The following is a 15535-nucleotide window of genomic DNA, read 5'->3' as shown; positions in this document are numbered from 1 at the left end:
GTGCCACGCTCCTGTTCTGGTGGGAGCTCTGTTTGTCCCAGGCGCCCGCAGTGCTATGGAAGGCCAGTAGGGGGAGACATTAGCACGTGGGTACGTCTGTTGGGGTCCAACCAGGGAGAGCGGGTCGGACCAGGAGGGTCTGAGCCATGGGATAGAGCCAAAGTTACAAGCAAGGAAGCGAGTAGGGGCGGGGAGAATGGGCCCGGGCTGGGAGACAAAGACCCAGATGGCGAGGCCGGGAGGAGCTGGAGTCCGGCGTCTTGGGGCCAGGGCGCCCGCTTTTGCTTTTTCACGAGGCGCTTGCCCTGTGCCTTTTCCTCTCTGCTCGAGGTGTCTCTTCTCTACCGAGGTACCCGCCCATCCTTGCTGGCCTCTCTTGGGGCCTTGCCCGCGCCTTTAGACAGGACAAGACTCTAAATCTGGGCTCTTGGGGTCCCACGAGGCTCTCCCCCAAAGCTGAGATGCCGAAGGCCTGGTCCCCAGGGAGAAAGAACTTCCCTCAGGTCCCGTTCTTGACCCCTTTGAGTCTCCACCACCCACCGCTATGCATTTGTATGTTCAGGACTCCGGGTCAATGTGCAAGCCGACACTGCATTGCGAGGGCGGAAGGAGGAAAGCCCACCAGAGCCCTCCGTGAGACAGGACTGGGAGTAAAACAGGCTGTCCTTGCCACAGAGGTGGGCACAGAGCAGGACTTCAGAGCTCGTGTGTGTAAAAAGAGAGTGGGAGTATTTTCCCGAGATACAGTGACGGGGCCTGTCTAGCCCAGGTCAGTTGGCAAGTGTGACGACAAGGCGCGCGGGGAGGAGAGCAGGCCGACAGCTCTAGAACAGCGCCAACTTCCCACGGGCTGAGCGCTCTGAGAACAGGACTAGGCGGGACCCAGCCCTAACCGCACGAGCCGCACACTCAGATTGGTGCCATCGCGAGCGCGGCGTCCTTAAGAGCTCCCTGAAACCCCGCCCCCTTCCTCTTCTGGGGGCGTGGAACGGGGCAAGGACCCCGTGACGGAGCTTGCTATTGGCTAAGAGGAGTAGGGTTGGCCTTGCGTTCGCCTGAGCAGGGGAGTAGACAGCTCCGCGGTCGCAGAGGGAGTCTATGCGCGCTGGACAGCAGTGGGAGGTGTGTGAGGCTCGCGCTGGCCGCAGACCCTCGGGCGCAGTCGCCGGGGAGCTAGGACTCGGCGACTGGGCTGCCGGGCTACCTGGCTGAAGCTTCAGCGGCGCAAACTGATGGGACTGGCTCGCTCGGCAGCGTCTCCCCGCTCTTCTAAGTGCACTGAGCGGGGCCCGCGCTGAAGTGGAAGCTGTCGGGGGCGCGCAGCCCGGAGTCCCAGTGTGGCCTGGAGGAACGGATCTCGTGCCAGGGCGACCCAGTCGGGAGCCCCCAGACCGAGCTCGTGTTGTGGGGAGACTCCCACTTCTCCCGAGGGACGCCGATCCCGGGACGGTCGAGGCGTTGGGGCGGCTACCGAGTTCTCAGCGGGGAGACCCCGTTGGGCAGAGGGCGCGCAGTCTCGAACAGTCTCGGGGAGCCGAGCGGAATCAGGCGGGATCACCCGGGGGCGCAGAGCCCCCGTCGTGCCTTGTGCGGCACAGAGGCCAGGGGAGAGAGCCCTCGGAGGCCGAAGCCCATGCCCGGGTTGGGGGCGGCTGTCCAGTGAGTCCTCCTGGCCCGCCGGACGGAGAAGAGCGACACCGAAGCCGGCGGGAGGGGAGCACTTCAAGGCCGGCGGCTGCGGAGGATGGGCGCCTGAGCGGTTCGGAGCGCAGCGCGGCACGGGCAGGCGACGCGTGCTTTGCTGAGGAGGCACCAGGGGATCCTGAAGTGCAGCCTGCCCCCGGGAAGATGGCTCGGCCTGGGCAGCGTTGGCTCGGCAAGTGGCTTGTGGCGATGGTCGTGTTGGCGCTGTGCCGGCTCGCCACGCCACTGGCCAAGAACCTGGAGCCCGTGTCTTGGAGCTCCCTCAACCCCAAGTGAGTAACTTATCAGCTTGGTCCCCTGGGGGTGGGAGGCACTCCTTTCGGGGTGAGGCCGCGCGTCCCCGAGTAAGTGTGGAGAGGTGTTCGGAGGAGAAGCAGCGCCCCATTTTGTCTCTGGCTTTTTTGAGTGTGTTTTCCTGTGGGCGGGCGGGGCAGGGTGCGGCGGGGTGGGGTGGGGGCACTTGGCTGGGTTGTGACCCCTCGGCTTCCCGGCCCTCTGCTCCGCAAGTCCCGGATCAAGTCAAAGTGGTCGCGCCAGGCGGAGCTGGGAGTCCGGGCGCTCGAGAGCGCACTAGAGAGCTGGGTGGGGGAGAGAACACAGCCCCCTCTCGGGCCCCTGGGAACGTGGCGGTTTTGGCCAAGGGCCTCTCTCGGGGGGCGAGCTTGACCGGGGCGGGGGACGAGGCCGGAACACAGGTTCCTCGTTTGTTTTGCTGTGAAGGGATCGCGGCGCGGGACCCCGCACTTGGGGCGGGTGGCAGCGCCTGTATCCCCATTCGGGCTTCTCCCATTTTCATTTTTCTTTCTTCCCTGTTTGCCTCCCTAGCTTTTCGCTTTGCTGTCTCTTTTAGCCCCCCTTTTTCTCCCTGCCGGGGCCGTGGAAGGGCGGGCGCCGCTCCCAGGCTCACAAAGGCGGCGGGTGGAGAGGGGCGGAGTGGGAGAGGGGTTTGTGTGTGTGTGTCGGGGGCGGGGGGGGGGGCTCCATCCAGCGCCCGTCGGGGGTCCAATGGAGCCGGCGTCAGAGCTTCGAGGGCCGGCTCCAGCGGGGAGTGGCGGCCGAGCCAGCGAGGGAGGTGGTTGGGGGGCGAAGGATTCCTGCCCAGGCGAGTCCTGTTGGCCCCCACCCTATGTCCCTCAGACTGGGGAAATATGCTTAGCTTTCCCCAAGGGGTTGGGGAGGCAGCTATGTAGAGGAGATCCTTTCTTTTCTTCCTCCTCCTTTCCTTTCACAATGCCCCCCCCCTCCCCAAACAACACACACACCTTTCAGGGCGGTGGCTCAGTGGTTTCTGGGCTGTTAGTGGGGAGCCTCTGGGGCTGTGTGGTAACCTCCAGACCTTTTTCTCTTTTGGCATCCAGAACTCCTGTTGGAACCCAGAGTCAAAATTGCTCTTCCTTCCTGTTTTCTGGAGGTCCCAGCAGTGTGCAGACACCCCCACTTACTGGGAAACTGGGGGGCCTCGGCCTGCCCTGTCTGTGCTGTCTGATTCCTGTATCTGGAATCTCTTCCTGTCCACTCTCCTGGGCTCCCCGTTAACTTCCCAGGCTCCTGCCTACCTTGGCCTCTTAGGTTCCAGGGCCCCTGCAACTCTCCGCCCTGGAGTGGGAGAAGGTGGCTTCTTTAGTTCTTTTCTCCTTGGGTTAAGGTAGAGTCCTATTTACTGGTGGGTGGGATGGCTAAACCAGGGTCAGAGTAGAGGGCTCTGCCTCACAACAAGGAAGGGGATTGACAGGAATTTCTCCCTTGCCCAGAAGCCAAACTGGGTGCAGCGTTATCCTAAGAGCAGGAACTCAAAATGGTCTGGGGGCCATGGGCTGCTCAGCCCAGGGGACAAGGTTGTGAAATGCCCTGTTCCCCCCTGTAAGGGTGGAGGTTGGAAATGCTCTCTCTTGAGCTAGGAGAGCTGAAATCCGCCCAGGGTAGCCCATCATAGGGGCTCATGGGAGTGACCTAATTGCTCTCTCGGGTCTCTAACCAGAGATAGCATACAGCTCCACAGCTGGAAAGGAGCCCTCCTGCAGAGTTGGTGGTGGTTGGGGGGAGCTGGGAGAAACAAGATCTCTCTGAGCTTCCCTCTTTTTGTGTTTTGAGGCTTTAGTGCTCTGGACCGGTTTACAGGCTTTTGAGGTCTGCCCCCACTCCATCCACTTCAAGCTGAGGGCAGGCATTCTGGGGCAGGGGTGAGGTGGGGGGGCAGGGGCAGAGCGCCTGAGGACTCAGTAGGACCTGCACGAATTCCATTCTATAATTGAGCAGATCCTGGGAATGGCCGGGACTGATCCTGGTGCCCCTGCTTCCCCCCCCCCCCCCCCCCCGAGTTCCATCTATGCTCAGGGGTCTGGAATGCAGCCGCTGTCTGCATGTGTTGGGGTGGGGGCAGGAGGACAGGAGGAAGGTACTGCCCATAGCTCGACTAGAGCTCTGGGGGCTGCTCTAGAGCTCTGGGGGCTGCCTCTGCCACCGGGCCCAACCCTCAGGCTGCCACGGCCTTTCAAATAAATAGTCTCTCTCTGTCTGTCTCTCCCTCTTTGCCTCCTGCCTGAGTTCTCCCTCTCAGGTCCATGCCGGTTTGCCCTCTCACACCCTCTGTGAGCCACGCTCACCTCCCCTCTCAGGCTAGGCTCGCCTGCTCTCCCTCTTTCTCACACTCCCTCTCACTCTTAGTCACTCTCTGCCTCTTTTTCTCAAGTCCTTTTGTTTCTCGCACATGCCCGTGCTCTCCCTCACAGGCTCATTTTCTCTCTTCCCTCCTCTCTTCCTCCTGGCTTTTGGTCTCTCTCCTCAGCCCTGTCAGGAGTCGGCAACCCCCCATCCCTCCCCAAAATCTCCCAGTACCTATAAACCCTGCTTAATTGCTTCCTCCTTGGGAAAAAAATCAAAATAAAGAAGTGGTGAGGCTGGAGGTATGTTTCCAGGTTCCAGGGTGCACGCAGCCCCAGCCCTGACCATGAGAGGGGAGCTGGAAGGGCCAGCTCAAGACTCCCAGCCTCTTTCCCACATTGGTGCTGGGGCCTTCTAGGGTGGTAGTCCCTGGATGGCAAAGGACTGCCTCCTTGGCCCCTCTTGTCAGATTCGCCCTGATGAGCGCAGGGTGGGGATGTAGGTTTGGTCCCACTAGAGGTTGCGAGGAACTAGAGCGTGTGCGTGTGCTTGGGTCAGAGGCTGTGAGGGAAGGTCCCAGGGTGGCCCCCTCCCCCAGCCTCTTCCCCTGAGAGCTTGGGGCAGCCGGCAGGCCTCACACTTGAGGCCTCAGCCAAGTCCAGCTGCTGCAGTTCAGTCTCTCAGTCCCGTTCTGACCCCTTCCTGCCCCCCACTCAGGTTCCCCCACCTCCAGGGAGTGGGAATGTGCCTGAGATCACATTACACCTTCCCTACAAGGGGGTGGGGGTGGGGGGTTCAGCTTGGCATCCAGGACCCTTGACTCCATCCAGCATGGGTGGGGGCAGCTGCAGACCCCAACCCAGGCTTGCCTGCTACAAGCCAAAGTGTCGGCCCCAGCCCCCTCACAGCTGTTCCAGCTCACAGTCCTGGGGAGGCCAGCTCAGGGGGCCCCTTTCTGGGGTGGCTAGGGACCTGACCTCTTCTACTCTGTGGCTGATTGGCCACAGGTGGGGGCCTGAGAGTGATGGGAACCCAGCAGCTCCTAAAGTTCTCTGTTTGCCTTCCTCCCCATCCCTACCCCAGGCAGCCAGGCCAGGGTAAGAAGGGCCTGTGGGGCTGAGGTGTGGGCTGAATTGAGGTTTCCCTTTCTCCCCTGAGGCCTTCCACTGCCGCACCATGTCAGGTAGATGGGGATAGGTGGGCTCTGGATACTACTGTGTACCACTGTTTGCTGGAGTTGGGACTATGGAGAGGGTGGGCCAGCCAGGAGGCTGCTGGTTGTGGAGGGAACACGAGGTTTCGGGAAGGGTCCACTCTGTGATTGTTAGGGTAGCTGAGGTGGGGGTTCTGGGTTCCTTGCCCTGTGCACCGTTGCAGCCCCTCCCGGGTGTGTTTTCATGGTAGTCATTTTGGGTGGGGTGCTAGCAGCCAGGAGTGTAAGCTCCTTCAGCTTCTTACTTCTCAATGGTACTGTGCTTGGTGTGCTAACAGTCAGGCAGCACCTGGCTGCTTACAAAGGGTCCTCGTATGTGAGTCAGTTGGATGTTCCCAACAGGCCTGGGGAGTAGGAATCACCCCTACTTACCAGAAAAGGGAAGTGACTTGTCTAAAGTCAGTCCGCTCGTAGGGGGTAGAGTTGTGCTATGTGCCATTCTTTCCACACCATCCTGCTGCCTTGGAATCTAGGAGAGACAGGAATTCGAGGTGGGGTTCTGGAAGAGGCGCTAGCTCCCTACCCCTAGGGTCCCCTCTCACCTCACAGGTGTGCGTGCATCTGTCCGCGTGACTCAGGCCCTGCTTGTGTGGGATAAGCAGTGCTTTGGCTTCCCCATTTGACTTTGCTAGACCTACCTCTGAGGGCAGCCTGTTCAGGTGACCTAAACTAGAGGCAGCCAACTCGCTGCCTGGCATTCTCCTTCCTGAGCTCTCAACAGCACCTTTGCTTCCTCTCTGGGCCGAGAATCTCACTTCCTCTCAGGGAACCCACAGAAAGCAGGCAATGAGGAAGGGAGTGTTAAGTCTCCAGTGTACCCTAGCGTTGGCCAGGTGGGGCAGAGAGGAGGGCATAGTTCAGAGTAGGTGGAGAGGGTGACTTCCTCTGGGACTCTCCTGGCTTCCCTGCCTCCGACAGTAGTGTGTGTGTGCCAGGACCCAGCTGCTGTTCCTGCCCACCCACGCCTGGGCGGGCACTGCTGGGACATGCCAGGCCTGCTCCTGCTGCCTCGGGGGCTGGGTGGAGCTGGGGGAGTGAAAGAGGAGCCTTTAATTTGGGGGCTCCCCACCCTTGCTGGGATGAGAGCAGACTTGAGCTCCGGCTTGGGGTCTGTCCTCCATTGGTCCTGCCACCTTGGGGGTGCAGGCACAGTGGTGCTGGGGTCACCGAATCAAGGGTGTGGCTAGAGTCTTCTACCAAACTTGGACTGGCATGGCCTGGGACCAGGCTGTCCCTTTGGCCACTCTCTGACCACAAGTTCCTAGGCCCTGCGGGAAGGGTGAGAAGAAAGGAAGTATAGACCTGGTCAAGTGTGGGCAGCTTTCTGGGTACGACCCCCACAGCTGCAAGCTCTCCCCGCTGTAGACTGAGTGTGTATGAGTGGAGAGGGGCTCAGCTGGATAGAAGGAGCAGGGGGCAGTTGGCCTCTGACCAGTCCAGGACCTTGGAGACTGCTGCCCCAGGCCCTCAGGCTTCTAACCCGGGATTCTTTTTAGTAGTCGGGGTGATACTTCGCAGTAGGAAGGCTGAGGGAGAGACTTGGGCTAGGGTGGAAGGGAAGAAGTGGGCCGCAAGACAGGAGCTACAATGCCCAGGCTGCCTCCCCCAAGTCCTTTTACTCCCTGGGGTGGCTCCCTGGGGTCCCGGGGGCTATCAGAGGCTAAGGAGGGAAGGCCTCAGGGGTTACCATGGCGACCTGCTTCAGGCTTCCTGCTGGGCCATGTCAATCCCCTTATTTTCCAGAAAAGGGCTTTGTCTGGGGGTGGCCCCAGGCGGGAAAGCTGGACTTGATAATGTGGGGAGTAGTAGTTTTTGAAAACTGGGGGATAAAGAGTTTAGTTTAACTCGGGGACAATCTCTCCCACCTCCTCTCCTGCCCCTACTCCTGACCTGGTGAATGAGGGGAGACCTGCAGGGGCCCCCCTGTACAGTATGACTAGTGTTGTACCTGGCTTTGGGCTTCATTCTCCCTGGCTCCACGTTCACCCCTTGTGGCCCCTTGCCACTTTCTTGGGCTTCTCACAGGCCAAGAAGCGGTTTTCCCAGTGGTGGGGAAGACACTGAGAAAGCACCATTATGGGGTCAGGGTCAGGGAAGGCAGGTCTCAGCAGGCTACTCTCCCTTCTGTACTTTGGGAGAAGGTAAGTTTCCCTCTGCCAGCTGCTATGCAAATGAACTTATGAATATTTATGAAGTCTTCACTGAGGTTGAAGAGAGTCTGAGGGGTGTTGGGGGCAATAGTCTTCTTTTCTTCTTCCTCCCCTACCCTCTATGTAGACGTCTGTTTCCTCGATGTCTCTAGGTTTAAGGTAGAATATGGAGTAGCTAGAAGCCCTGTATTCTAATTCCAGGGCTCCAGAGCCTGAGTGATGATGGGAGACTGTGCTTAGGGCAGACAAGACTCCCTGGTGAGTAAGCCAGGGCCAAGTGGTTAGAAAGGTGAGCTGGCCTGTACCCCTTTGCATGCTTTCTGTGAAGCTGCTGTCCCCTCCGGGCAGGGTCTTGTTGAGGTGCAGCTGTACAAGGATTCAGCTAGGGGTTAACATCTTGGGTGGGTTTGGGCTCTTTGAGTTGCTTTGAGCACCTCTCTTCAATGGGAGCATTCATCTGATCACCCGTTCCCTCACATGGGGGGCCTGGACTCCGTGAGTCTTGAAAGTTCCTTCTGGCTCTAAGATGTTAGAAGTTCTCTAATCCTGCTGCCTGGATGGAACCAGTGTGAGGATTAGAAAGGGAAACATGCCTTGGGAATTACAGAAGCTTTGGTGAAAACTTTCAGCTTTTTGTGGTACGTGGGGTGGGGGCATTCCCTCTCAAGTGTTTGTGTGGACCACCATCCCATGCCTGCTTCCTTTCTGGCCCTCTGCAGTGCGGTAAAGTTTGGTACCAAGGTGGAGACCTTCTCACTGTGACTTGTACCCTCCTGCACAGCAAGATGGCAGGGCCCGGGTTGGTAGCGCCTCACTCGACATGGAGGGAAGACTGCTTTTCTTCATCTACTTCATCTACTTGGTCTAGTTTCTCTTCTCACCTCCTTGGGTCTCATTTCCCTTCCTTAGGTGAGGACACTGAGCTCCCAGCACGCCCTCGTGGCTTGTAGTCCCCACTGCGGAATAGGCCCTCAGGAAGTAGAAGCTCACTCCTCCACTATCAGCTTCATTTTCTTGAAGCACTGCCTTCAGCCCTTCATTGTCCTTCCTGCTAGAAGGTCTCTCCCCAACAGGATAAAACGCACACTGTGTGTTGACCCTCAAGGCCTTTCAGTCTGGCCCCAGCTGAGCTCTGCCACCTCTTCTTCTGCTCCTCTCTGCCAATCGCTAGGGTAATCACGGCCCTGGGTTTTGTGTCCCAGCCACTGCTGTCCACTCTTGCTGTATGTTGACTTCTTATTCCTCACTCAGGAGCCACTTTCATCCCACTCTTTCTGTGCAGCCATCTCTGACCACCCTGTCAGATGAGCTGTCTCCTTCCTCTCACTGCCTCCAGCCCTTGCCTCTTGAACCATCATCCTCACACATAACCTATAGTTAGCCTGGTGCTGTCTATTGCTAGAGTGTGGGCCATTTACTTTTATAACCCATACCAGACAGTAAAGTCCTTGAGGATGGGGCCATTTCTTCTCTTACTATTTCCCCCGCCCAAGAAGCAAGACTGGACTCATAAGTACTTGGTGTTAGTACCTGGCCTCCTGCCTCTTGGCAGACTAGACTGTTTTTAAGCAGGAGTCAAACATGTTGAATGCCTACTGTACGCTAGGTGCTCTACATACGCCATCGGGTCTCCCCTCCATAGCCCCAGGAGATGGGGCTTTTACCACCCTCAGTTTATAAGTGCGGCAACTGAAGCTCAGGGGTATCAGGTAGCTCATCCAAGGTCGCAGAGCTAGTAAGGACCATGTCTGTCTGATTCCAAAGCCTGTCTTCTTTCTCCTACATAGTACTGTGTTGCTCCCATCTCCAGCCTGCCCAGGCTCAGAAATGGCCAAGTGAGCACCACTTTCTTACTGTATGCTTGGGCAAGGACAGAGTGATATGAATAGGTAGCCCTGGGTAGCTACCCTCCCCCTGCTATTCCCCAGTGCCTGGCCTTCCGGCTCAGAAGGCATTTGTGCGTCTCCTCTCAGGATCTGGAGCAAAGGCATTGTGGAGATAGGGGGATTAGAACGCTGATGAACGAGGTTCTTGGGGTCCTATCTTATATGATCTGTTGTCCCTGCTTAGGCCCTTTCTCCCCTCACACTGTTCTTCTTAGGAGGGAGACTGGTCACATTTGGGGACTCAGGCTCTTGCATTATGGGAGTGGGATGGGTCCCAGTAGGACACCGGGCAATGGGAGTGGGGAGAGCTGTGTGGAGCTGCACCTGGCCAGAGACTGTGCCGATTATCCCTTGGCTCCAGGCGATGCCTGTTCGTATCTCGCCATCATGCCCAAGATTAGCAAGGATCAGGGAGAAGGCATGGGTCCCAGACAGGTTGAGCTCCCCCAGCCGTTGGCTAGGAGCCGCTGGGGTGGTGGCCAAGGCATGTGTGGGTTTGTTATGTGTGTGTGTATGTGCGTCTGTGTGCAGGGGAGGTGGTAGCAGTGGCTATGAAAGAATGTGAGTATGATGGGGGTGGGAGGAGGACAGGGCTGCCACCTCCAGGCAGCCTGGCCCTGACACCTTGGTACCCAGCCCATTAGCCACGTCAGCCCCCTGCGGAAATGCCACATTAGGACAAAGGACTCCCCCAGCTAGGCAGTGCCCCACCCTGCCAAGTGCTCAAATCCTGACAGCCTTGCCCATGGGCCACCCCTTCCACACCCTGCTGGCAGTGTGGTTCTTTCTCCCACCCCTAGCCTGAGGATGGAGGAAGGACAGAAGCCATCTCCACCCAGTATGCCCAGCCTGGCCCTCACTGCCCACTCCCCTGGTTCTGGGGATGGCCCGGGACCCCCAACCCTCAAGCTGACCATTTCTTCCCTTCTGGGCAGGTTCCTGAGTGGGAAGGGCCTGGTGATCTACCCAAAGATTGGAGACAAGCTGGACATCATCTGTCCCCGAGCAGAAGCAGGGCGGCCCTACGAGTACTACAAGCTATACCTGGTGCGGCCTGAGCAGGCAGCTGCCTGCAGCACTGTGCTCGACCCCAACGTGCTGGTCACCTGCAATAGGCCAGAGCAGGAAATCCGCTTTACCATCAAGTTCCAGGAGTTCAGCCCCAACTACATGGGCCTGGAGTTCAAGAAGCACCATGATTACTACATTACCTGTGAGTTCCTGGCTGTCTTGTGGTTCTCTCCCATCATGTAGCAGTAGGAGCTTCTAAGTAACGCGAAGAGATTGCACACAGTTAAGGACCTGCCTGGTCTGGTCCCCTTTGAAGACTGGCATGCACTCCTTCCAGCCTGGCCTTGGAATTCTGGCCCCAACCTTCACCAGGGGGCCTGCTGCCAGCTCGCCTTGGATCTAGGAGTTTGGTGGCAGAGGACTCCAATTTGTGGTCCACTCTCTCTTATTTTCTTTGCCTACCTACGATCTAATCTTGGGAATGGCAGAGTTGGCAGAACCCTTTGGGATCGGCCAGCTGTTCAGCCTTTCTCTTCACAGGAAATTGTGGCCCCGAGAGGGGAAGGGGCTTCTAGCCCTAGATCACACAGGGAGTTACAGATAGGACTGGCACTCCAAGCCAGTTTTCCTGACCCCAAATCCAGGATTCCTTCTCCGTGCACTTCTAGTCTGTGCAGAAGCCTCCCACACGATGCCGGTTCTAATTGCTTTGCCTCTGAGCAACATTGCCCAATGAGAACACACATCTCAGTGTCCACGGAGAAAGGAGGGCCAAGGCCTCGTCATGATAGAGGAGCACTGCTCTTGGGGGAGGGGCCAGTTCTTGGCGCAGGCTGAGCTGGTCTGGCTCTTCTAATCCTAGTGGGAAGGATAGAAGTAGAAAGGTTCACAGGTAGGTGAGAGCTACCTGCCACTCCCCAACTCCCAGTTCTGTCCTTATGGGCTAAGGCAGCACTAGGGTTTCTGGGTAATGCGCGCAGACCTTTCTCTCCTCCTGACTTCTCTGGCCTCTTGTTGCAGCTACATCCAATGGGAGCCTGGAGGGACTGGAGAACCGGGAGGGAGGTGTGTGCCGTACACGCACCATGAAGATCGTCATGAAGGTTGGGCAAGGTGAGTGCCCAGACTGAAGGCTCCCCAGTTAGGCCTTTACCACAGATGTTCCTGACTGGATGTGGATGTGTTGGGAATAGGGGAGGGGGCGCTAGGGTTAGAGTATCTGAGGTCTGGTATACAGGCCATTCTTGGCCCACACTAGATGATCGAGGCACCTATGCTGGTGGGGTCCTTCCCCCTCACCTGTCCTTTCCCCACCCCCAGACCCCAATGCTGTGACACCTGAGCAGCTGACTACCAGCCGGCCCAGCAAGGAGGCAGACAACACTATCAAGATGGCCACGCAGGCCCCTGGCAGTCGGGGCTCCCTGGGTGACTCTGATGGCAAGCATGGTGAGTGTATAGGTGTCTCCCAGAGGGCAGAAGCCATTCCTCGGCTGCCCTTTCAGGCCCTATGTTTGAAGAAAGGCGGGACAGGGCCCAGCCTGAGATCAACCATGTGTCCTTGCGAACCCTGGCTGACGTTCCTATCCTCCCTTCCCCTTACTCAGAGACCGTGAACCAAGAAGAGAAAAGTGGCCCAGATGCGAGCGGAGGCGGCAGTGGGGACCCTGACAGCTTCTTCAACTCCAAGGTGGCATTGTTCGCGGCCGTTGGTGCTGGCTGTGTCATCTTCCTGCTCATCATCATCTTCCTGACGGTTCTGCTACTCAAGCTGCGCAAGCGGCACCGCAAGCACACGCAGCAACGGGCACCTGCCCTCTCGCTCAGTACCCTGGCCAGTCCCAAGGGGGGCAGTGGCACGGCGGGCACCGAGCCCAGTGACATCATCATCCCCTTACGGACTACAGAGAACAACTACTGCCCCCACTATGAGAAGGTGAGTGGGGACTACGGGCACCCCGTCTACATCGTCCAGGAGATGCCACCCCAGAGCCCAGCGAACATCTACTACAAGGTCTGAGAGCCCGGCGTGGCCTCAGGCCCTGAGGGACAGTCGGCCGGGACTGCACCTCTCCTTTCTCCCCCATGCCCCTCTCCTTGCCAGCTGTGCCCACCTTTGTATTTAGTTTTGTAGTTTCTTGGCTTTTATAATTCCCCTTTTGCCCTGCCCCCTGGGCTTCGGAGGGGGGTGCTTGTGCCCCCAGCCCCCACGCTCTTGTGCCTTCCCCCTCTGGCCAGGCCTCTGGGCTCTGTGGGGGCACCCTTTCTTGGAGGGCAGGGTTGGACGTTGATGGACAGCAGACAGGGAGATGCCCCCCTGGTCCTGCCCCCCCCACTCCCTTTTCCCTTCCCAGGACTGCTCGTCCGCTATCATCACTGTTTTTAATGTTTTTGTGTTCATTTTTTAGCTGTCAACTCATTTTCATCTGTTTTTTGAAGAAAAATGGAAAAATGTAAAAAGAGGCAGCCCCTCCCCAGGCTTTCTGAGCCTGGCCCAGCCCGGTATAAGGGGCCTGGGGCAAGATGTGGCCAGCCGGGAAACATAGGATGGCATTTCTTTTATAAACTCCTTATTATTTGCTGGTGGGGGCCAGGCTAGGGCTGTTCTTGCCCATGAGGGAAGATGAGAGTGCCATTGGGCAAGGCATCTCACCTTCCCTTCCCAACCCTCCTTCTACAAAGCTGATCTTGGCAATTTGGTAGTGGCTGCCACCCTTCCACCAAAAAAAAAAAAAAAAAAATCCCTTCCTTGTGGGATTCTTGGGCATCTCCTGCCTCCCTCACTCTCACGGTAATTAACGTCTTAATTGGCTGTTGCCTGGGGAACAGGAGAGCTGCTGCAGGCAGATGACCTCATGGGGGGTGGAGGGAGGTAAGGTGCCCAGGTGGCTATTTGCCTTGCAGAGCTGGGAGTTCCCCCCTCCCCCCCTGCCCTGTTCTCTCCCCACCTTTGGCATCCTTTGGCCTGGTGGGGAAACAGAGGCCCAGGGCAGAGACCTAAGCGGGTATAAGGCCAGGTGGCCTGCTCCTTTTCTGGGCTCTGGCACAGGTGGGTGCCCCCCCAACCCAGCTCCTGCTGGTCCCCCAATCTTGGGCTGGGGCCTGGAAAGAGGAAGAGGCTGCCCAGGGCTGGGCCAGCACGCCGTGCACTTTGACCCCGGCTCCTTGCCAGCACGGCTGCTAACAGACTGCCACTTGAGTGCGCCTTGCAGGCGCTCCCAGAGTGGCCATGGAAGGAGCCGGGCCTTACACCATCCACACTGCCTCCTGGCCAGCTGCCCACCCCAGTGCCAGGTGGGAGAGGGAGCGGAACAGCCAGCCCCTTCCAGGTGGCAGTCGGAAGGGTTTTTTGTTTTTGTTTCTGTTGCCATTTGTGTAAATACTAGTCTTTTTGGAAAAAATAATGTAAAGATGTTTTGTATAAACTCTGAATTATTTTCTTGTTGCCTTTTTCTTAGAAAAAATGAGAACTAAAAAAAAATTAACCACATGGAGAAATGGGTGTAAAATGGTGTCGTGATGTTGGGGAATGAGGTGTGCGTGTATGAGTGAGTATGTCAGTGTGAGAGAATGTGTGTGTGTGTGTGAAAGATTTCCTGTGCACAAAACACTGGCGGTCCGGGCAGGTATGGCAAGAGGGCGGCTGTCCTTGTGGCGCAAGATGTTTTAAGTGCCCTATGCCCCTCCTGCTCTCCCCCCAAATTTCTCTGCCGCCTTCTGCTGCTGGAGCCTGTGACCATTTCCTCCTCTCTATCCTGTCACCTCTGTGGCATAGGCCATGTGCATCTGCCCAGTCTGGCACTAGGCTCAGCTAGAGAGGGTTGATGGGGGAGGGGGTGTTCCCATGGGGACCTGGGTGTGTCTTCAGGTACTGCCACCACCTGGCTGGAGCTAGGTCTGGGACCTGCTGGCAGGCCCAGCCCTGCCCTGCCTAAAGACACCTGGAGCTGGATAGAAGTAACTTCCCAAGAGGTGGGCCTCAGTTGCGGCCCACTGGGTGCTGGGGCTGCTTCAGGCTGCCCAGTTCACTTCTTAGCCAGAAGAATCTTCCTTCTCCTGTCTTCAGAGCTGGGGCACACCAGAGCATACTTGGGGGCTTGCTGGTAGTTGAAACCCTCAAGCTAGAGCAGCCCTGAGCACCCACTCTCCTTCCCACAGGCTGATGAGTAACTTGCTCGGGTCAGAGAGGATGGTGAGGGCCCTGAGGGGGATTTGGCCTTAATCCCACAGCAGAGACACAGATTGGCAGGGCCAGGGGCCTTCCTGCTCCAGCCTGGAGCAGCCTGCAGGTCTTGTGGGGGGCACTCCCTGTGGAGATGGCTAAGGCAGATGTCAGGAGAGGAGGACAAGTGAGATCCCAGCAGCTAAAAATGGGTAAGAAGGCACTGGAGGAAAGGAGGAGGAGGAGGAAGGAAGGGGAGGGTTAGTTAGTGATCCAGAGCAGGAAGTCCCAGCAAACCAGCCAAGGAGCAGGCATGGTTCTGAGGGAAGTGGGAAGCGCATGGAGAAGGGAGGGGGAGGAGAGCCACAGGATCTGCAGGGGAGGGAAGGGAGGCTGGGCTGGAGCAGGGCTGGGCCCGGCTGTGGTGCTCGCTCCCGGAGCCAGCTGGGGCAGAGGCTGTTTATTTGGTTTCTCATTAACCAAAGGAAGTGCCTGGATCAGATGGGGCCTCTGCTTGCTTGACTGCCTGCCCAGAGTGCCCTCCCCCTCCCTGGGCTGGGGGTCTCTAACCAGGGCTGGTTCAGGCCAGATTGATGTCTCTTAACTGGGGTGGAGCCTGACCCGGGTTGGATGCGCCCTTCCCACACTTCTCCAACTGAATGTCCTTGGGTGGTCCTCACCCTACTGCTGGGAGATTGAGTTCCTGGGGGCCCCTTGGGAGTAGCTGTGGGAGTGTGAAGTAAAATCTGTGGGAGAAAGTAAAGGAAAGTATTGGACAGCCCAGAAGGTTTGTGACTGACTGTTCCCA

At 58.0% G+C, this 15535-nt stretch overlaps 1 protein-coding gene across 1 annotated transcript; it reads left to right on the top strand.

Moving 5' to 3' along the window:
- The first annotated feature begins 1081 nt into the window (after window positions 1–1081).
- EFNB1 (ephrin B1) lies at window positions 1082–14021 on the top strand. Its single transcript, XM_046673800.1, has 5 exons — window positions 1082–1976; window positions 10490–10767; window positions 11586–11678; window positions 11886–12014; window positions 12173–14021. Exons 1-5 carry the CDS (start codon window positions 1849–1851, stop codon window positions 12583–12585), a joined length of 1041 nt encoding a protein of 346 aa, XP_046529756.1. The 5' UTR covers window positions 1082–1848; the 3' UTR covers window positions 12586–14021.
- The last annotated feature ends 1514 nt before the right edge of the window (window positions 14022–15535 follow it).

Source organism: Equus quagga, chromosome 10 (assembly GCF_021613505.1).
Source record: "Equus quagga isolate Etosha38 chromosome 10, UCLA_HA_Equagga_1.0, whole genome shotgun sequence".
Lineage (NCBI taxonomy): Eukaryota > Metazoa > Chordata > Mammalia > Perissodactyla > Equidae > Equus > Equus quagga.
Note: the sequence above shows the minus strand (reverse complement) of the source record. Positions and strands in the feature narration are given on the sequence as shown.

Bases quoted from the DNA above. Each gene is read 5' to 3' on its own strand.
- EFNB1 (XM_046673800.1), top strand. From the start codon at position 1,849: ATGGCTCGGCCTGGGCAGCGTTGGCTCGGCAAGTGGCTTGTGGCGATG. The intron at 1,977-10,489 runs GTGAGTAACTTA...CCTTCTGGGCAG, and splicing joins TGGAGCTCCCTCAACCCCAA to GTTCCTGAGTGGGAAGGGCC. The intron at 12,015-12,172 runs GTGAGTGTATAG...CCCCTTACTCAG, and splicing joins TGACTCTGATGGCAAGCATG to AGACCGTGAACCAAGAAGAG.